The following is a 17691-nucleotide window of genomic DNA, read 5'->3' on the forward strand; positions in this document are numbered from 1 at the left end:
CATGTACTCAGTATGAGTATTAATTTAAAAAAGAAATAAAATTAATGTGTCTTTGTTTATTTCATAAAACGTTTTATGTCGTTTCTAATATTTAGTGAAAACTTTACTTTCACTTCTCACCTACTGTAGACCATATCTTCCTGATTGTAGTTCGAATAGGCTGATATAGCAATGGATACAAACACGTCCCTCTCGAGTATTTTAACTCATATGGAGACGCCACCACTTGCCGGTGGAGGGCTACAAATTTTGTCCTATGCTCGGCACTCAGGGCCTTTGAGCAGTGAGGGATCTTTTTTGTGCCAGCACCTACTGCGACACGGGGCCTTGGTTTATACGGTCTCATCCGAAGGACCGGTCTCCACGTCCCACAGTTGGATTCGAACCCACGACGTACGGATTGACACCTTACTTCGCGACTCTTGAGCAGACGCTCTAACCACTGTGCCACGCGGTCGACAACATGGTTTAAGGAAAAGCCATGGTTTTAATTGAGGATGAAGATGTAGAATTTTACGTGTTATAATTATACATGTAAGTGTGTATTTCGTGTTGTCCATTTTACTGAGCAATGCCGAACAATAACAATACGTCAATAGCGAATATGACTTTGAATATATTCAGTATTTTTACACAACTTCAAAATTAATGGTTTTTTAAAAGTACTGTAGCTCTTATTCAGTATATTTTAATGTATTCTCTTCTTTTGTTGATACATGATACATACGTTTTATACGCATGACTTCAAAGAAAAGTCCGAAGATATTTGTTTACCTCTAGTGTGGGATCAACTAATTACAGTAAACTGCCCCCCCCCCCCGAAAAAAAAATTAAATAGTGGACCTAGACACCTAATAAAGTGTTAGTGAACAACTAAAAAATCGTAGTATGATACTTTTTTGTGAAAAATGTGTAATATTCTAACAAAATCTATACCCATATTATTTACAAGGGGCAAAAGGGTTAAAACTGAGGAAATTCGGATTTTTGTGGAAATGTTCTTTTTAAGGTATGAGCACACTTCTGCCCCACAAAATTTTTTTCATGAATAGAAACCTTTTGATGTTAGTTTTAAACTGAGCCCTAAATAAATTTGGGGCAGGCCTGTGCTGTATGTAAAATTTGACTATTTAGCCCCCAAAATGTGATAAATCAAGCAAATTCCTGATTTTCTATGATTTTGGGGCTATAGATCTCAGGTATACAAGTATGGAACTCCAAGAATTTTTCCACTTTGATAAACTACAATACCTAGACTACCTTTTAAGCAAAAAATTTTTGGCCAAAACTTCAGTTTAATTTTGACCATTTTACAGGGCATGTTTTGACCCTTCGTGGGCCAAGCTCTTTCTCAAGTTCGGAAAGGGTGGTGGTGGTGGTAAGTGCCTTTAATTGCATGAATTTAACATTTTTGTTAAAGATGTGAAAAAGTAAAATATTTACTTAAAGATATATGAAATCAATCAAAATCTTATTACAATGCTTTCTTGTCTTTTTCTAGACCCCCTCCCAGGTTTGAGATCACACGTACGTACTCACCCGTTTTTGTCAGTTTAAGAGATCCTCTGAGTGAGTTCCCACTTGCAAAATTTTCCAAGAATTTAATCTATCAAACTCAAACTAGATTATAAGAAATATGTCTATAGGATATGAATGCCCTGCCGAAATCTAAAAAAAAATGGATATAGATGATAAATTGTCACCTAATTACGTATAAGTGCATGCTTACATAAAATATCTTAAATAGCTTCTTTTTAACTAGGCAAAATACAAATTAAAGAAAAGGAGGTCAAGGTCACAGGAAAGTGCATGGTCAAAAGTTTTTGATACAGTTGAAAAGCTCCCGACCACTGATAAGTATCAGCATATTATGTTTCAAGTTTAATAAAAATATATTGAATGGTTTATTTAATGCTTAGTTAATCACTGATTTAAGAAAAGAGAGGTCAAGGTCAAAGGAAAGATTAAGAGGTCAAAATAATGTTGATTCAGTCGAAAAGCTTACATAAGTATTTATCGGCATATGACGTGTTATAAAAATATTTAAAACTTAGCTAAACACTAATTACAGAAAAGTGAGGTCAAGATAAAAGGAAAGGTCAATGTCAAAGAATGTTCATGCATTTAAATAGATTACATCATTATGTATCAACATATAAAGTTTGATTATACTATCTTGAACGGTATCTTAAAAACTGAGCTAAACATTCACTTAAGAAAAGTGAGGTCAAGATCAAAGGAAAGGTCAAGGTAAAAAATGTTGACTCATTTGAAAAGCTTACATTATTATGTATCAACATATGAAGGTTGATTATACTTACGTGAATGGTGTCTTAAAAACTGAGTTAAACACTCACTTAAGAAAAGTGAGGTCAAGGTCTAAGGAAAGGTAAAAAATGTTGATGCATTTCAATTGCTTACATCAGTGTGTATCAACATTTGAAGTTTGATCACACTATCTTGAATGGTATCTTTAAAGCTAAGTTAAACACATATTTTAGAAAAGTGAGGCCTAGGTCGAAGGAAAGGTCAAGGTCAAAAGATGTTGATGCAATTGAATAATTTACATGACAAACACTGTATGCCTCGGTCATATTCATGGCGGGGCATAAAAAGCATTAGCTATATCATTAGTCAGCCCCCGGGCTGACTAGTTACGTTAGGATGAAACTTCAAGTGCGCTTGCGTTAATCGGAATTCCGGGAAAAAGATTTGCACAATTTTCTCCAACCAGAGGGCGTGCTATTTCACGCACACTCACGACCTCGATCTATTTATAGACTGCATCAATTGTTCTTCGTCGTTCTCGATGAAAATTAATGACATAGACTGTTCAGCCTTTAGATGTGATATTTGTCAGTTTTTAAATGATACTATGAAAATATTTCAATGCTTTAATATTTTAATAGAAGATTCCCTCAATCGCCACTGCAAGCCGAAGATTTAAATTGTGTATTCCTCTGGATGCCTGATGCAAGACTCCCTCGACCTTGCATAAGACATGTACGGGTCGGAATTCACACAACAATACACTTGCCACAAAGGTCCCAAAATAGTGAAAAAAAGAAAGATCAATTTCTTTTCACTCTAATGATTGAAGATCTGAAAACATCAGAAGACCACTGTAAGACAGTAAATTCTTATGATTTACATGACGATAGACGTATAAGTGCCGCTTGTGCGTGCACGTGAACCGCGCCCACATGTGAGAAATTGACAACAGTGAAAATGCGATAGCTGAGAGAACTGTGCTGATTTATAGACAGGGTCCCCCCCCCCCAATGAAAGGAAAGGGGGGAGATGGATTCCAGCTTTTTAATCTAAAGTTTTGCTATGATGGTAGACATCATCATCAAACTTTTAAGACATTTTGTGTACATGTATATATACGTACTGCATGTATAAACATATTTTGATTTTCCATTTTAAATTGTTTTCCATGGCGTTCATTACTTTTTTTTGGACGCAGTTTTTTTCTTTCCTAATAACACTAAAATGGATGCTCAAACTTAGAAATTGAAAATATACATACAGTATGCCCCCCCCCCCTCCACATCATGCATTGCCTCGAAATGCACAAACGAAAACGGTTATTTAATAATATTTAAAAATAATCTAACACAAAGTCTACCCACTTTTTATTCTTCATAATCTGTATCATTTTTATAGAATTTAACGTGATTTTAGCTGCCATGGTGGCTTTGTATAAGATGAACTTTCTCTGATGTCTATGTATGTGCCGAAGAGAATTTTTGGAGACTATTGTAATGATCACGATGCAAAATAAACAAGTATTTAAACATGATTTTTTCTTTGTTATTTACAAAATTACTCAATGATGTAAAAAAAAATCTTTTTTTTCCAAATTAATTAGCTTTTAATACCTCTAAAGTCCTTTATATCTGTTTCAAGCTTTATAATTATTATGTACAGCACTATATTACAAATAAGAAAACGATTACAAGAATTTTAACTTTTCTTACAATGGCATTTATTACATTTATATAAGGAACACAACATGATGGATAGATCAAATCATAAACCATTACAAAACAAGAAACAAATTTTCTGTATTCCAGTGGCTGACACTCAGCTTTTTTTAAAAAGCTAACCTTGTATTCTATTGTATTTACATGAACATACTTTCCAGCATGCTATGGACATTTTTGCTTGCATTAGCCTACTCCGCTCTTTTTTTAAACTCTTCGGCGAAGAAGGCAAAAAACACTATAGGCATGTAAACAAAACTTACATCCCGTCGATTGATCGAAGGGTTGCAGAAAAAGAAATGGCAAACATATTTGCCAGCGTTTGGGTTGAGATATCACCACTCTGCATTTCAAACTTTGTAAATACTGAAATTAATTTGGCCAAAATATGCAAAATCACCGGTACAAAGATTGTCAACATGTTTGACAAGACAACAGTCCAGGGACAATGGCACCAGATTCTGATGCTACACAGACTACTGGCGAAAAACCGGATCAAGAAAGCCGTTAGAAAGGAAACGTTGTCCAAAGCATTGCTACAGAAATACAGGCTACAAAGAAAGACTCGAAATCTGATAACTCTCAAAGAACATGGCAAAACAAAGGATGTGACAAACAGAGATGGAGCTTCCTTCGAGTCGAAACCAGAGAAAGATAGGAGTTTGGAGGAGTGTGTAGCGTTTTCAAATGAAAATGATACTTTTAGCAAGGAATCCTGTGAAGATCAAACAAACGAAGCTTCAGTTTTGAACTTTCAACATGTTAATGCAAGAGATGCGAAGATTCCATCAGACAACAATGATATACAGGATCCCCAAAACACACTTGAAGGTGTAGATAGTGTCAGTGGTGTTAATGACGTCACAGTAGAAGGTGTAGATAGTGTCAGTGGTGGTAATGACGTCACACTAGAAGGTGTAGATAGCGTCAGTGGTGGTAATGACGTCACACTAGAAGGTGTAGATAGCGTCAGTGGTGGTAATGACGTCACACTAGAAGGTGTAGATAGCGTCAGTGGTGGTAATGATGTCACACTTGGAGGTGTAGATAGCGTCAGTGGTGGTAATGACGTCACACTTGGAGGTGTAGATAGCGTCAGTGGTGGTAATGACGTCACACTTGGAGGTGTAGATAGCGTCAGTGGTGGTAATGACATCACACTTGGAGGTGTAGATAGCGTCAGTGGTGGTAATGACGTCACAGTGGAAGGTGTAGATAGCGTCAGTGGTGGTTTTGACGACACACTTGAAGGTGTAGATAGCGTCAGTGGTGGTAATGATGCAGTGGACATCACTTTGTCAACAGAAGCAAAGATAACAAAACAATTGCAGAAACAAAAGACTCCGGTTAACTTTAAATGTTCCGTATGCGACTTTAAAAGTAATCATAAGAATTCTGTCAGGGATCATGAATTACGAGTTCACTTTGCTTTACCAGAAAAATGTAAACTTTGTGAAAAAGTATTTTCTAGCCATCAACACTTAGGGAGACACATGCTTTCTCACAAAAACTCACAGTTTATTTGTGATGTCTGTGGGAAAATATACAAGTCTGCAAGAACTTTGGAGAAGCATAAAAAATCACACAACATTGATTATAAAATACCACAACTTGAATGCATACACTGTAAAAAATCATTTTCTTCAAAGGCAGTGTTGCAAAATCACATAGAAACTCAACATGCAGGGAAAAAATCTTCCTTTCTATGCTCCACGTGTGGAAAGGTATTCACTCGAAAATATTCTTTACAGCAACACCAAATTGTTCACTCGGGATCCAGACTTTATTGTGATGTTTGTCAGAAATCGTTTTCTAGTGAATCATCCCTCAGGGACCACAGAAATATTCACACGGATCTAAAATCGTACAAGTGTCAAATTTGTTCAAAAACATTCAACCAAAGAACAACATTACAAAAACATTCAAAGATTCATTCAGTAGACAAATCATTTAAATGTGTGGAGTGTGGCAGAGGTTTTACCCAGAAACAGGCTCTCCAGAGACATGAACGATTTCACAAGGGACTTAAGCCATTTACCTGTAAAATTTGCCAAAAATCTTATGGTGATGCAGCAATCATAAGAAAGCACCTGATTGTTGTTCATAAAATCCATAAAGATGCCATGCATTGGAAAGAAGATATAGTGCAAAACGAGTATGACAATTCATTTGATACTGAGTATAATACATGTAATACAAGTCACACAGAGAGAAATGAAACACAAATTCCAACATATGGATCTTATGAGGGCAATGAAATGATTCCTACAGAGAATTTAAATGAAATGCAGATTTCGCTGACTGCTGAACACAATGCTAAATCTGTCCCAGCTCATCCTGAAGATTTATCAATGTCCTCCCAGGAAGTTCACCAAATCCAGAGTCAAATGCATCAGCTACCAATGTCTATGTACTCCCAAACTCTCTACAGTGAACATGTGGATCCAACAGGAGTGGATCCTAGTGTTTATCCATCTCAACATGACCTAAACTCAGTATCCACATATCCTTATCTCTCATCTGCCCAGGGACAGCCTGACCAGAATCTGGAAAATAACCACAATTCCACAAACCCGTACCTAGCATCCACACAGCCAACATCAGCAGACAACATGGAGGAAAATCCAGCATCCTCCCACCCCTACCTCCCCACCCAGCCCCACCCCCCACCACACGAGGAAGACCACTCATCCTCCCACCCGTACCTCCCCACCCAGCCACACCCCCCACCACACGAGGAGGACCACTCATCCTCCCACCAGTATAACGACTCCATTCTGGACATGAGTGGCACACAGAGACCAGAGGGACTAACACCGAAACGTCTACCTGATACAGACGCTGCTGAAAATTTGTCCTTATCTACACTTTATGCCTATTACTCAAGCTTAGCTTCACAATATCTGAATATGTCGGGGTACCCTGGGTATACCCAGCCACCAGAGGAACAACAACAGCCTCAACAAAATGTGTAAAATATCGGATAAAGACCAGCAGTCTCAACAAAACATGTAAAATATCGGATAAAGACCAGCAGTCTCAACAAAACATGTAAAATATTGGATAAAGACCAGCAGCCTCAACAAAACGTGTAAAATATCGGACATACAGCAGCATCCACAACAAAACATGTAAAATATCGGAAAAACAGCAGCATCCTCAACAAAACGTGTAAAATATTGGACAAACAGCAGCAGCCTTAACAAGACGTGTAAAATATCGGATAAAGACCAGTAGCATCCACAACAAAACGTGTAAAATAACAGACATTTCACAGCATTTTGACATAAGATTCATTTTTAGGTGTATTAGTAGTTGAATTATACTAATATACATCACTCATTGTGAATTGTTCATGTAGAAAACAGAATAAAAGATAAAAGTAAGCTGTTTTAATTATCAGTTTATTAAGGAGTCTTTAGATGACTTTGAGGCAGTGTTTACAGCAGGATCAGTAAAGGGGAATAACTGTTCTGAGAAAATAAGTTAGATTAGCAAAGATACAAATCAAATGGTGACTGCTTACAATCCTTATACAACATAATTCATCAGTAGCTAAACTGGCTTTGGATAAATGAATGTTTTACAGTTAATGATTTTTTAATCCATGTTTTTATACATGAATCATTTAGTGAGAGATCTCATCTGTATGTGTATCTCTAACTTGGAATTGTAGAGAATGTCAGATGCTTTGGCTTACTTTATATATAGGGTGACCGTGCATAGGATTTTTTTTTTTACTTCTTCACAATTCCACTCAATTCAATCCTTTAATTCTTTGATAGATATAATGCTGTTTCTCTGAATATGCATCATATTTCATCCACTTTCAATAAGGAGGAAAGTGACTGCAGAACTGTAAATTTTGACAATGATGAAAGCCGAGAGCTACAGATTGAAGCGTAAAAATCTTCGTTTTATGCTGCCGCTTTTTTGTTCTTTACTTTGGGTATTAGTTCTTGTATTTTATGCTCTCCTTGGCTTTAAAATTGGTATCCTATAATTAACCATACTTTTAACTCCTATTCCTGAGATTTTATTTCCCTTTCAACCATTCCAAAAGGCTGTTTGTTGAAACAGGCATCAAAATGGAAATCTTTTCAACAGACATTCAACACCCATAAAAGATTGTTTCAGACTATTGAAAGGTAAACATAGTAAATAAACTACATACAAGTATATCAATAATAGGAGTAAAATATACAACAAATTATCAGATACCATTCTAAAAGTGGAGAAATCATAATCTACAAAAAATAACACTTGAAGTGAGTAATAAAAAGGTGGCGGCTTAAATTGTAGGGTTTTAAACACAATGCTTGGATCTATAGCTCTCTGCTTTATTTGTCCAAATTTTCACAAGCAGAGAGCTACATTTCTGCAGCTAGGATGAAAGGAATAAAATAAAATGGGTATAAAAATTAACCCATATAAATGTTAATCTGGTAAGTGTAAAATAGGATAGTTACAATATTATCTATTACATAGAGTGTTGAAATATATAAATATCATTTTTATTGCACATATTGATACTAAGCACACATCAATCACTGACTGAAAGGAATCTTGCATACCAGTACTTGTACTAACAAAAACAAGAAAAAAACAAAAACACACATCCTATCAACTCTGAAAAGAGAAAAAAAAGCATTAAAAACATGCATATGTCACACTGATGTTGACCTCCTCAAGTAATAAATTCAAATTTATCCAAAGGTACTGACCATTTGGGGGAAAAAAATGAATGTTTTAACATGTAATGCTAGAACATAAATCTTAGCTGTAAATTTAATATGATGGCAAATGACTTTTTTGACTAATTTTTTAAATTCAATTGCTGCATGATTACAATATAATTGTACAGAGTGGTAAAACATTTTGATAAATACACAATGACACTGTAAATCATGAAATGAACCATTGATATACAAGTAGAAAATTCTTCAAAGATTGGCTGGCTCAGTTTTATCTTCAGTTGTACAGTCTTTCTGTGTCTTTTCCTCACTCTTGTTCTCTGTGCCTGATTCTTTCAGCCTCATATTTCCTTCAGAACCACTACCCACTGTTTCAGCTAATTCTTTCTCACCAGGGCTCACTTCAGAGCTGTCTGTCTCTGCCGCATTATTGTCAGAGTTCTGTGAGGTTGCGTTAAATTCTGTTTTATCAGCTTCCTGTGTAACTTGAGTTTCCTCTTCATCCACAAATATGATGTCTTCTGGGTTTGGAGGTCGAGGAAGAAAGTCCTCTCCAGGCATCGCTTCTTCAAATATCCCCCTTGCCTACGTAAAAAAAATTAATAAATTGTTTACAGTGAAGTATATCATTTTTTCTTTTTTTTCCCCACTTAACTCTGGTTTTAACAATGACACATATAATATATGATTATGACATCATGAAGAAAAGAACTCATAATTATTTAGTTAATGTTAGAATGTTTATTACATTATCCTTGCATGATTTTGTAGAAAATAAACCTACGATGTTGACGGCCTGGTCAATGTCTATTTCTGGCCCCGGACCTGGTACCACCCTCACATTACTCGGTGTACCACTACACTGATCTCCAGTGTTTATCTTCTGTTGATAATACAATGACCAAATTATCCGAGGTTTGTCATCTTCTGTAATTAAACAGTATCATCAGAATTTACTTATACTGTAGAATGCCAAGTTTTCTTATCACCTAATTTTTTTGAGATAAAAATTTAGTATTAAGGTAGTCCGATCCTCAGGTTTATAAAATCATCAGTTAAGGCCAGGTAAAATTAATCAAATCCTAATTTGCTAAAAAAGATTTTATTTTTTATTTTTTATAATTGTTAATTTATATATAGGCCAAAGTATCAACAAAACAATGGACGCCCCATAAACATTTTTTTCATAATGTTAATGCCAATATGAATATATTTTATTCTTTTCATATTCTTTTGAATATTTAAAAAAAGATTCTTGCTTTATAAAATCAAATATTTATTGTTAATTAACAAATTATCAAGTACACATTATACGGCACACCCTGAACAAAATGCATTTTCAATAAATTGTGCAAATTGACTTCTTATTTTGCAAAATCTATATAAATGTTCTAATAATTATTCTACTGAAAAATCTAGGCCTTCTCTTAAGTCTGTCTACGATGTTGTAGATTTTTTTTTATATTTCAAAGCAAAGGCACAGCTGGAGATCGTTATATATAACTTGACCAGGTATCATTTTCCTCGTCTAGTTTTACTTAGTTACAGTCTCTCTACATACTTGCTCCTGCCAGTGATGGTATCTATATGTGTTTAATATGCTATTTTTTCTTCTCTGCCTTCTCTATACTGACAAATCATCTTTTCCTTACACATTTAAACTGCTTTTATTGCTGATTTTTCTCCATTCTTCCTATGGCGTTTTTGCTATAAAATAGCGACACGCGACTTTTAATACAGACGGGAGATAACTCTTAACCTTTAACCCAAATTCTTACTGAATAAAAATACATGAAAATACCCAAAAATCAAAATAAAAGACATCGGGGCGGGACATTTTGAGAGGGGCGGGCGGGGATGAGAATCTAAAGATTAATTTTATATGGCCTAAGTAATCAAAAATACTCATAAAAGTATTTCTGAATCCAAAAAGTTATGCAAATTTATCCACAGTATTTCTTTAAAGTTAAAGATTAAAGTTAATCATATTATATAAGGAAAATTGTCAAATCTCCAATATTTTTGCAGAAAAAGTGAATTGGCACATCAGCAATGCATTTTCTAATTGCAAATTGATCAACAAATATATTTTAGTTCAAAAAACAACAGGTATCCAGGCATTCAGAGAAACTGTCATGATTCATCAGGTTATACCAAGAAAACAAGAAAACTTGGCAGTCTTTAGTCACCTAATTTCTTTGAGTTAATAATTTAGTATTTATAAGTGAAACAGAGCATCTCATTTAAGTAAAATAAATTAAAGTTCTAAATGTAAATTATAAATTACAGTATACTGAAAGTGTCCAAGATCACATGTAACAGGAAATATACAAGTTTGACATTATAAATGATGCATAACCTGAGGAATCTTCCTGGAAGAGCTTTGTGACATCAGCTTGAAGACTCTCCTCTGGTGATTTCTTATCATCCTCAGACTCCTTTGTCAAGTGAACTACATCTGAAAAATATACACGAACATAAGATTAAACATCTTATATGGATACCCAGGCTAAATCAATAAAATGTAGACAAGTTAGAACTGAAAAAAAACTTATCCACCCTCTATAGAACTATTCTGATAGCATTACTGTTTACTGAAATACATACATAGTCCCTCTGGACAAGCCATGGCTGATGCAGGTAACTCCAGAATGGTGGTGGGATGTTCTCCAACTTTTTCTGGAACCCGCAACAAGGACAACTACAGAAGACAGAATAGATCAGTGATTTAAAGCATGCAGTCACAGAAGGAAAGGGAAGGCAGTTCAATAGCTCAGTGATTCTAAGCATGGAAGGAAAGCCTTCGTGCAGGTTAATTAATTGACATTAATTTTATTTATTTATTTTAATAAAATGGGGTTAACAGAGCAAGAAATTAAAAGTAAAAGTTTTAATATTTACCTGATGTTGATCATCTGCAGGCATCATAGTCTTGTCAGTGACCAAAATGCCCCGATTTACAAATCTGAAAAAAAGAAACCATTTACATTGGACACATTCTAAAATTCATTTTCCATCTGTATATGCTATTTTCAATCACCAGAACAAATAAATCTTTTTTTCCCTGCCAGATAAGGATTTGATATTATCACCTGTAGCAAAGACTTACCTGTTTGAGACACTGTCAATGAATGAGTCTGGAGCATACGAGTTCTCCATCACTAGGCGCCTTAAAAACAGAAATCATTATAATCAAAACAGATCATACAAACAATATCACGTTTACTCCTGTCAACAGTAGATACATGTATACATGTAGTTTGTGTGAATTTAATATTGTCACATATATAAAACTGTGTATAAAAGCATATGAAGCTAGGTCTACAGCATGCAATGAAAACATATTCTCGTATGGTCAAATTTTAGATGGTTGAGGAAAAATTGTTAGTTTGTGGGGATTTGATTTCAAGGTTGGAAAATGTTTAGTAGTAAAGCATAATTATGAAATTTTACATTTCATGGTTGTCATGAATTTGTGGGTCTCTCCATAACTCGAAAACAAAAAAAATACCCACCCACCACAAAAATGATTGATTTTGCAGTATTAGAATTTGATCAAATGCTTTTTGTAATATTTTCTCTGACTGAGACACTGTAAAACTTACTTGCATCTGATGTGTTTCCCTGTAGTCATGACGACACCAGTACAACTGAAATTGAATATAAATACTGTTATGCTTTGACTCTTAGAAATTATAAATATATACAAATGCAAAATACATTATGTTTATTTTTTTATTAATAAGTATAGAACTTGGCAGCAATCTTTGTCTTTAGTGAAATTGGTATTTATAACTGAGAATAACTGAGAATAAAAGAGCGTATACTCTTCTCATTCAATGACATGATATTTTTATAAAATGTGAAGACAAACTGTATGTACAAGTTATCAGTGTTGATGACGACGGAGGCAGCTGGGGTCCGCAGACAATATACACCTCCAAACACAGCACACATCCTGTCAAAATCAGGGAAAGGGGTACAGTTAACGGGGACAGTCAAATCCACTCTAGTGTAAGTAAGTAATCCAGGCTATCCACTTTCATTAAATAGCAATTCTTTGTAAAATACAACTTCTTTATTTACAAGTTTTAACAATATATGAGTATGCTGTTTCAAACATGTTTTTACGTATATAAAATGGAACCATACATCTGAGAGGTGAATTCATGTAAAATAATCTTAACAACAAAGTGTATAATTCAATTGATCTGCTCACCTACAAAAACTCTGGGGCATCTCACCACTTCCATACATTGGCCACAGAAATGCTGTATTCCCATAGCGACCAAGAGAATGTAAAAATTTCTGCGTCCTTTTCAGACCCTAATGGGAAAAGTGAATTTAATGAATGTAATATGTTAAGTCAACATTAATACTAGACATTACTGTTTTATTTCAAGTCACCATAGATACATGAGATTATAGCAGTAAAACAGCATTTAGGAAGTCAGTTTTGTACTCTTCAGCAATATTCAATTTTTTTTTAATATTTCACTTTTCACTTCAATTATCAGTTCGTATACAGGTAATTTTTTACAGTTAAAAGTCAATTCATCTGACCATATATGTTATTCTCAAGTATACCAGTAAAGTTATCAAACAGTATTTGATACTTTGACAGTTTCTCTTACCTCAGGAGTAAGTGTTGAGTTACTTGTCATTGATATGGCATGCTGAATGAAATGGATCACATTCTTTGAAAGTTTTTGGTGTTCTAGATATTCCTTGAATGGTTTCTCAATGAAATCTGCATGGTAAAAATTGTATTAAAAAACATTTTGAATCCAAAAACTGGTTTTTGAAAAGTTTTACAAAACCTCACGTTTCCAGATTGTAAAACATTTGTCATTTATTAAATGATAATTATCAAGTATGTCAAATTTCTACATCACTTGACCTAAACTTTCAGTTTAAAGAGGAACTAGAAAACTTGAATACCAGGTAATGCTGTATATAAATTTTAAATACTACAGAAAGTTTCAAAAAAGATTTCATAGGTAAAAATGTCACTAGGGAGACTGTACCTCTATACTCCTCCTGATGTTTTTCGTGGTCCACACAGAAAGTCAGGAACTTCATCATCATTCTCTTCTCTATCATCGATACGTCCTTACTGCTGAAAACATCAGCTCGAGAGCACGGTACCTGGTGATATAGGACAAAATATAATAATCACTTCTCAGCAAAACCTCATCTAATAAATGAATTAGATTTCTTTTCTTTTAAACCCTGGTTGCATGTGCATGTAGATTAATCTTTGAATCAATAGAAAGGCATTCTGCTTAATCAAACTCAATTAGATTTTCAAGCTTACTGATATTAATTGCTTCAAGACATTAAAAAATCTATAATATACCTTTCTTAATTTTCCATCAATCAATGTGAGAATCCTGGAAACTGTTTTAAACTCACAGTACTTGGCAATGTCTGATGTAATGAGTAACTCAACCATACTCCCCCCACAATACAGGAGCTAAAATACGAATACACATACATGTATATAAATATACTTCTAACAGCAAATAGATAAAACATGAAGGAAATATGAAGGAGAAAACACAACCTGAAAGTGAATTGTGAACTCTGCATATCTACTACAAAACATGGTCTCTATATGACAAGGTGAACCCTAACCTTGGGTGACAAATCTAGATTAAATTTTCTCCACTCCTTTCTTAATCTTGATTCTGTCCACAGCAAGGGTTGTTGATTGGACACATTTGTCAGGTTCTTGTTCTCTGAGTCTGTATTTGAAGTCGAAGCTAATTCTTTGTCTGTCTCTTCCTCTGGAATTTGACTGTCAAGTTTTTCTGTTTCAATATTTGAAGTAGAAGTTAATTCCTTGCTTGTCTCTCCCTCCTGAATGTGACTGTCCTGTTTTTCTTCTGTACTATGGCTGATCTGAAGGAGACCTTTTCCTTCCTCTGGGAGATTTCCTTTATCTATCGTTTCCTTACTGGCTTCTTCAGTAGATTCAGTAACTACTGCTGTCATCATATCACCTGAGTCACATGGTGCCATAATGGCTGTGGCTACCACATCACTATTACCAGGGTCTGAATCTGGTAGTACCACTTGACTAGAATTACTCTGATCACTGTAATTTGTTTTGTCCTCATTATCTTCATCTGAGAGGATCACATCTTCTTGCAATTTATCAGCAATATCTTCATCTGGTTCTTTCTTGGGTTCAGTTTCTTGTTTTGGGTCACTAAAAATAACAGTTTTATTTAAGTCCATCTCAAATGATTTTTTCAGAACTTTCAGTCGCTCATACAAATCTGCATAATTTTTTCTGTTTGGAAAATTACATTCTATTTATACGTATATGTTGTTCACATGCATCTATACAAAACTAGAAATAACTTTGTTTATATTGTTCATGAGTACTTCATTATTGAATTGAAACAACTTTAAAAAATAACCAATTCAAGAATAAAAATGAAAATAAAATAATTTAATAGTTACATGTTTCTATCTGTTTTTTTTTTTTTTTAAAAAGGGGTTCTGACTTGAAGATACACTGTATAGCTTAAGTGATATACCTAATATGAAACTGAAGTTTGTGTTTACTGTAGCTGTTGTCTGTTAAATGCAGATTTATCAACTGTCCCTCAACCTTAACATCTGGAAGACCAGTTCTGTCTTCAGGGGTCTGAGCAGTCTACAATAAATACAAACATGTAATAATTCATCATTTATTATTTGTTAATGCACCTGTACAGAATATAGAATATGTACCAACATCGAGAAAAGATTCAAAAACAGGGTAAAAAAAATCATTTAAGTGATTCTTCGAAATTTCTTATTAATCATAATAAAAATTTTCTACCTGAACCCATTCTTCGATTGACTTCAGGCTGAATGATGCCCATTGCCCACTGTAGTATGGGTTTCTAGAATTATCAGAGTAGGTATTTAAATAATGAACATCAAATCACTGTAAAAGGACAGATCTAGAAATAAGCATTTCATTACAAAGTAATTAACTTTAAATAATATATTTCAAATAATAATGCAATTAAATTATTTTCGCATAAAATGCAAAATCTAACATCTGTATAACAAGAATTATAATCATCCAAGAGCTCATCAATCTGTTGACCTATCAGTAAACTAAAAGAACCTTGTGTATTGCTTTATTACTGAACCAGCAATGAAGGTCATCCACAACTTTCAAGTGGCATATGTTATACTGTAATGTCTAAAACAATGTTGTATGCTTTTGAACGGACCAAATGGTTTTATTAAATGTGTAAAAAGGACTTAGGTCACATCATGTTTGTTATTCCTAGTTACTTAAACTTTTTTAATAGTAACTCAAACAGTACAATATAAAATACTGCTTAAACATTTCAGGAATGGTTATCAAACTTTAACTTTTTCCCAAATGGCTCTCTACATGCATTCAACTGTGAAAATATAACCATATTTTAAAAAACTTTATCAGGTGCCATGCAGCTATTTCAACAATAGGCTTAGTCAATAGATTGTTTTACAACAATTAAAAGGAATATTTTATTGTGGAAACAGTGGAAGAATATGTTAGTTACAAACACTGAGTAATATTTTGAGATGAAAGTTTTAAATAAATGGAGAAATTATTTGAGAAACAGCACACTTTTTTGTGTGCAATTTTTCTATGGATGGCACTGTAGCTCTCTGGTCTGTCAATTTATATATTTTTTGGGAGAGTTACAGTTCTACAGCTATGGTATCATGCAGCTTTTCATTAAATACGTTTCTTTTTAAATTTTGGAAACCTTTTTGCATTCGCAAAATGTAAAAAGTCAGAGATTATACACTAAAAGGACTTTCTGGCAAAAATTATAAAAAGACATTAGTCAACATTGATGACATGGCTTTTACTTGAATATGAACAATAATCATTGGTTGTTAACATCATCAGAATTCACTCAAAATAATGTAATCAACTATTAAATCGTAAAAGACCAAATACGATGTAAAGAAGGCATAATATACAGTATACCTGTCCCAATAACTATGACATCAAATTCGTCTGGCAAATCCTCTGCCATGATGATTTGTTTACTCCTATTTCTGGTCGTAGTTTCGTAAATATTAATACTCCGATTACTCTTCCCTAACAAATTAAATCTAAGTTCAGTTTTATAGTCTATAATATAAAATATATATTTTTTATGAATTTGTGTCAATTATGAAATCTACAGCTTAAAAATATTCTTTCACATAAGATACGAAACCGTGCAAAATATGAAAGTTCAAGGACACGCCCCCTTCGGTTAATGTGAAAGTAGAACTAATGATTTAAAAAATGTTGAATTGAGTCAAAGAAATGATTTTAAAATGTTGGACAGTTTTAAATGATCAATTACTTAGAAAAAATTATTCGAAGTAAAGATTTATCCGAATATATTATAATAATTTTGGTAAAAAAAGTTTGATCAGGTGCCATAGAGGTGTAAACATTCCATGTCAACCGGTCATACAGATATGTGTTTCTTTTCATGATCCTAGGTTATTCGATCTACCTGTTCTGCTGTTTTGAATATTTATGCCCTATATGTGGTTCGCCCAATTATACTTATATATATTTGTATATATAAACTCTTTATGAATTAAAAAACTAAATATATCATTTTTTCTATTTATTTCCTTTACGAACTTGGTATATTTTTTTCTCAAATTCTGATACGAGGAACAATGTTTATTGATAGTCTTAATTAATTTTTGATTTGATTCCAATGTTTTTTGATTGACATAGTGTTTGCACTATAGTTAATTAGATGATTAATTAATATCAATTTTAATAAGGGGGTACATCCGTGTTATTTTTACGAATTGCGCTAACGTTATATATTTTGAAAACAATTAGGACTGAAACGTTAATAGGTCCATTATAGAACTGAACAGTGGATGTTGAAGGTTTTATGAGATGTACCAAAAATTGGAAAGAAAGACATTTTAATCTCCATTAAATTACAAATCAGCAATGATCAACAAAATCGGGCGAACGGGATATC

General features: G+C 33.8%; 2 protein-coding genes across 2 annotated transcripts; one reads left to right on the forward strand and one right to left on the reverse strand.

The window, feature by feature from the left end:
* Nucleotides 1-4271: 4271 nt before the first annotated feature.
* LOC134254410 (zinc finger protein 354C-like) lies at nt 4272-7311 on the forward strand. The gene is made up of 2 exons (XM_062736934.1): nt 4272-4820; nt 5241-7311. Exons 1-2 carry the CDS (start codon nt 4289-4291, stop codon nt 6962-6964), a joined length of 2256 nt encoding a protein of 751 aa, XP_062592918.1. The 5' UTR covers nt 4272-4288; the 3' UTR covers nt 6965-7311.
* Nucleotides 7312-7372: 61 nt separating this feature from the next.
* Nucleotides 7373-16725, reverse strand: LOC134254412 (rab proteins geranylgeranyltransferase component A 2-like). Its single transcript, XM_062736935.1, has 16 exons — nt 16677-16725; nt 15519-15589; nt 15232-15350; nt 14321-14897; nt 14043-14159; nt 13711-13831; nt 13318-13433; nt 12903-13009; nt 12567-12641; nt 12289-12333; nt 11793-11852; nt 11585-11648; nt 11291-11384; nt 11043-11141; nt 9468-9610; nt 7373-9268 (listed from the first exon to the last, which is right to left on the reverse strand). Exons 1-16 carry the CDS (start codon nt 16723-16725, stop codon nt 8933-8935), a joined length of 2193 nt encoding a protein of 730 aa, XP_062592919.1. The 3' UTR covers nt 7373-8932.
* Nucleotides 16726-17691: the final 966 nt, after the last annotated feature.

This window comes from Saccostrea cucullata, unplaced genomic scaffold (assembly GCF_032062105.1).
Source record: "Saccostrea cucullata isolate Sc308-1 unplaced genomic scaffold, CSIRO_AGI_Scuc_v1 ctg1413, whole genome shotgun sequence".
Classification (NCBI taxonomy): domain Eukaryota; kingdom Metazoa; phylum Mollusca; class Bivalvia; order Ostreida; family Ostreidae; genus Saccostrea; species Saccostrea cuccullata.

Coding starts and splice junctions, on each gene's coding strand:
- LOC134254410 (XM_062736934.1), top strand. CDS start 4,289: ATGGCAAACATATTTGCCAGCGTTTGGGTTGAGATATCACCACTCTGC. Junction 4,821..5,240: donor TCCCCAAAACACACTTGAAG/GTGTAGATAGTG, acceptor ACACACTTGAAG/GTGTAGATAGCGTCAGTGGT.
- LOC134254412 (XM_062736935.1), bottom strand. CDS start 16,725: ATGGCAGAGGATTTGCCAGACGAATTTGATGTCATAGTTATTGGGACA. Junction 13,010..13,317: donor ACTCAACACTTACTCCTGAG/GTAAGAGAAACT, acceptor TTTTCCCATTAG/GGTCTGAAAAGGACGCAGAA. Junction 11,385..11,584: donor CTGCAGATGATCAACATCAG/GTAAATATTAAA, acceptor TGTCTTCTGTAG/TTGTCCTTGTTGCGGGTTCC.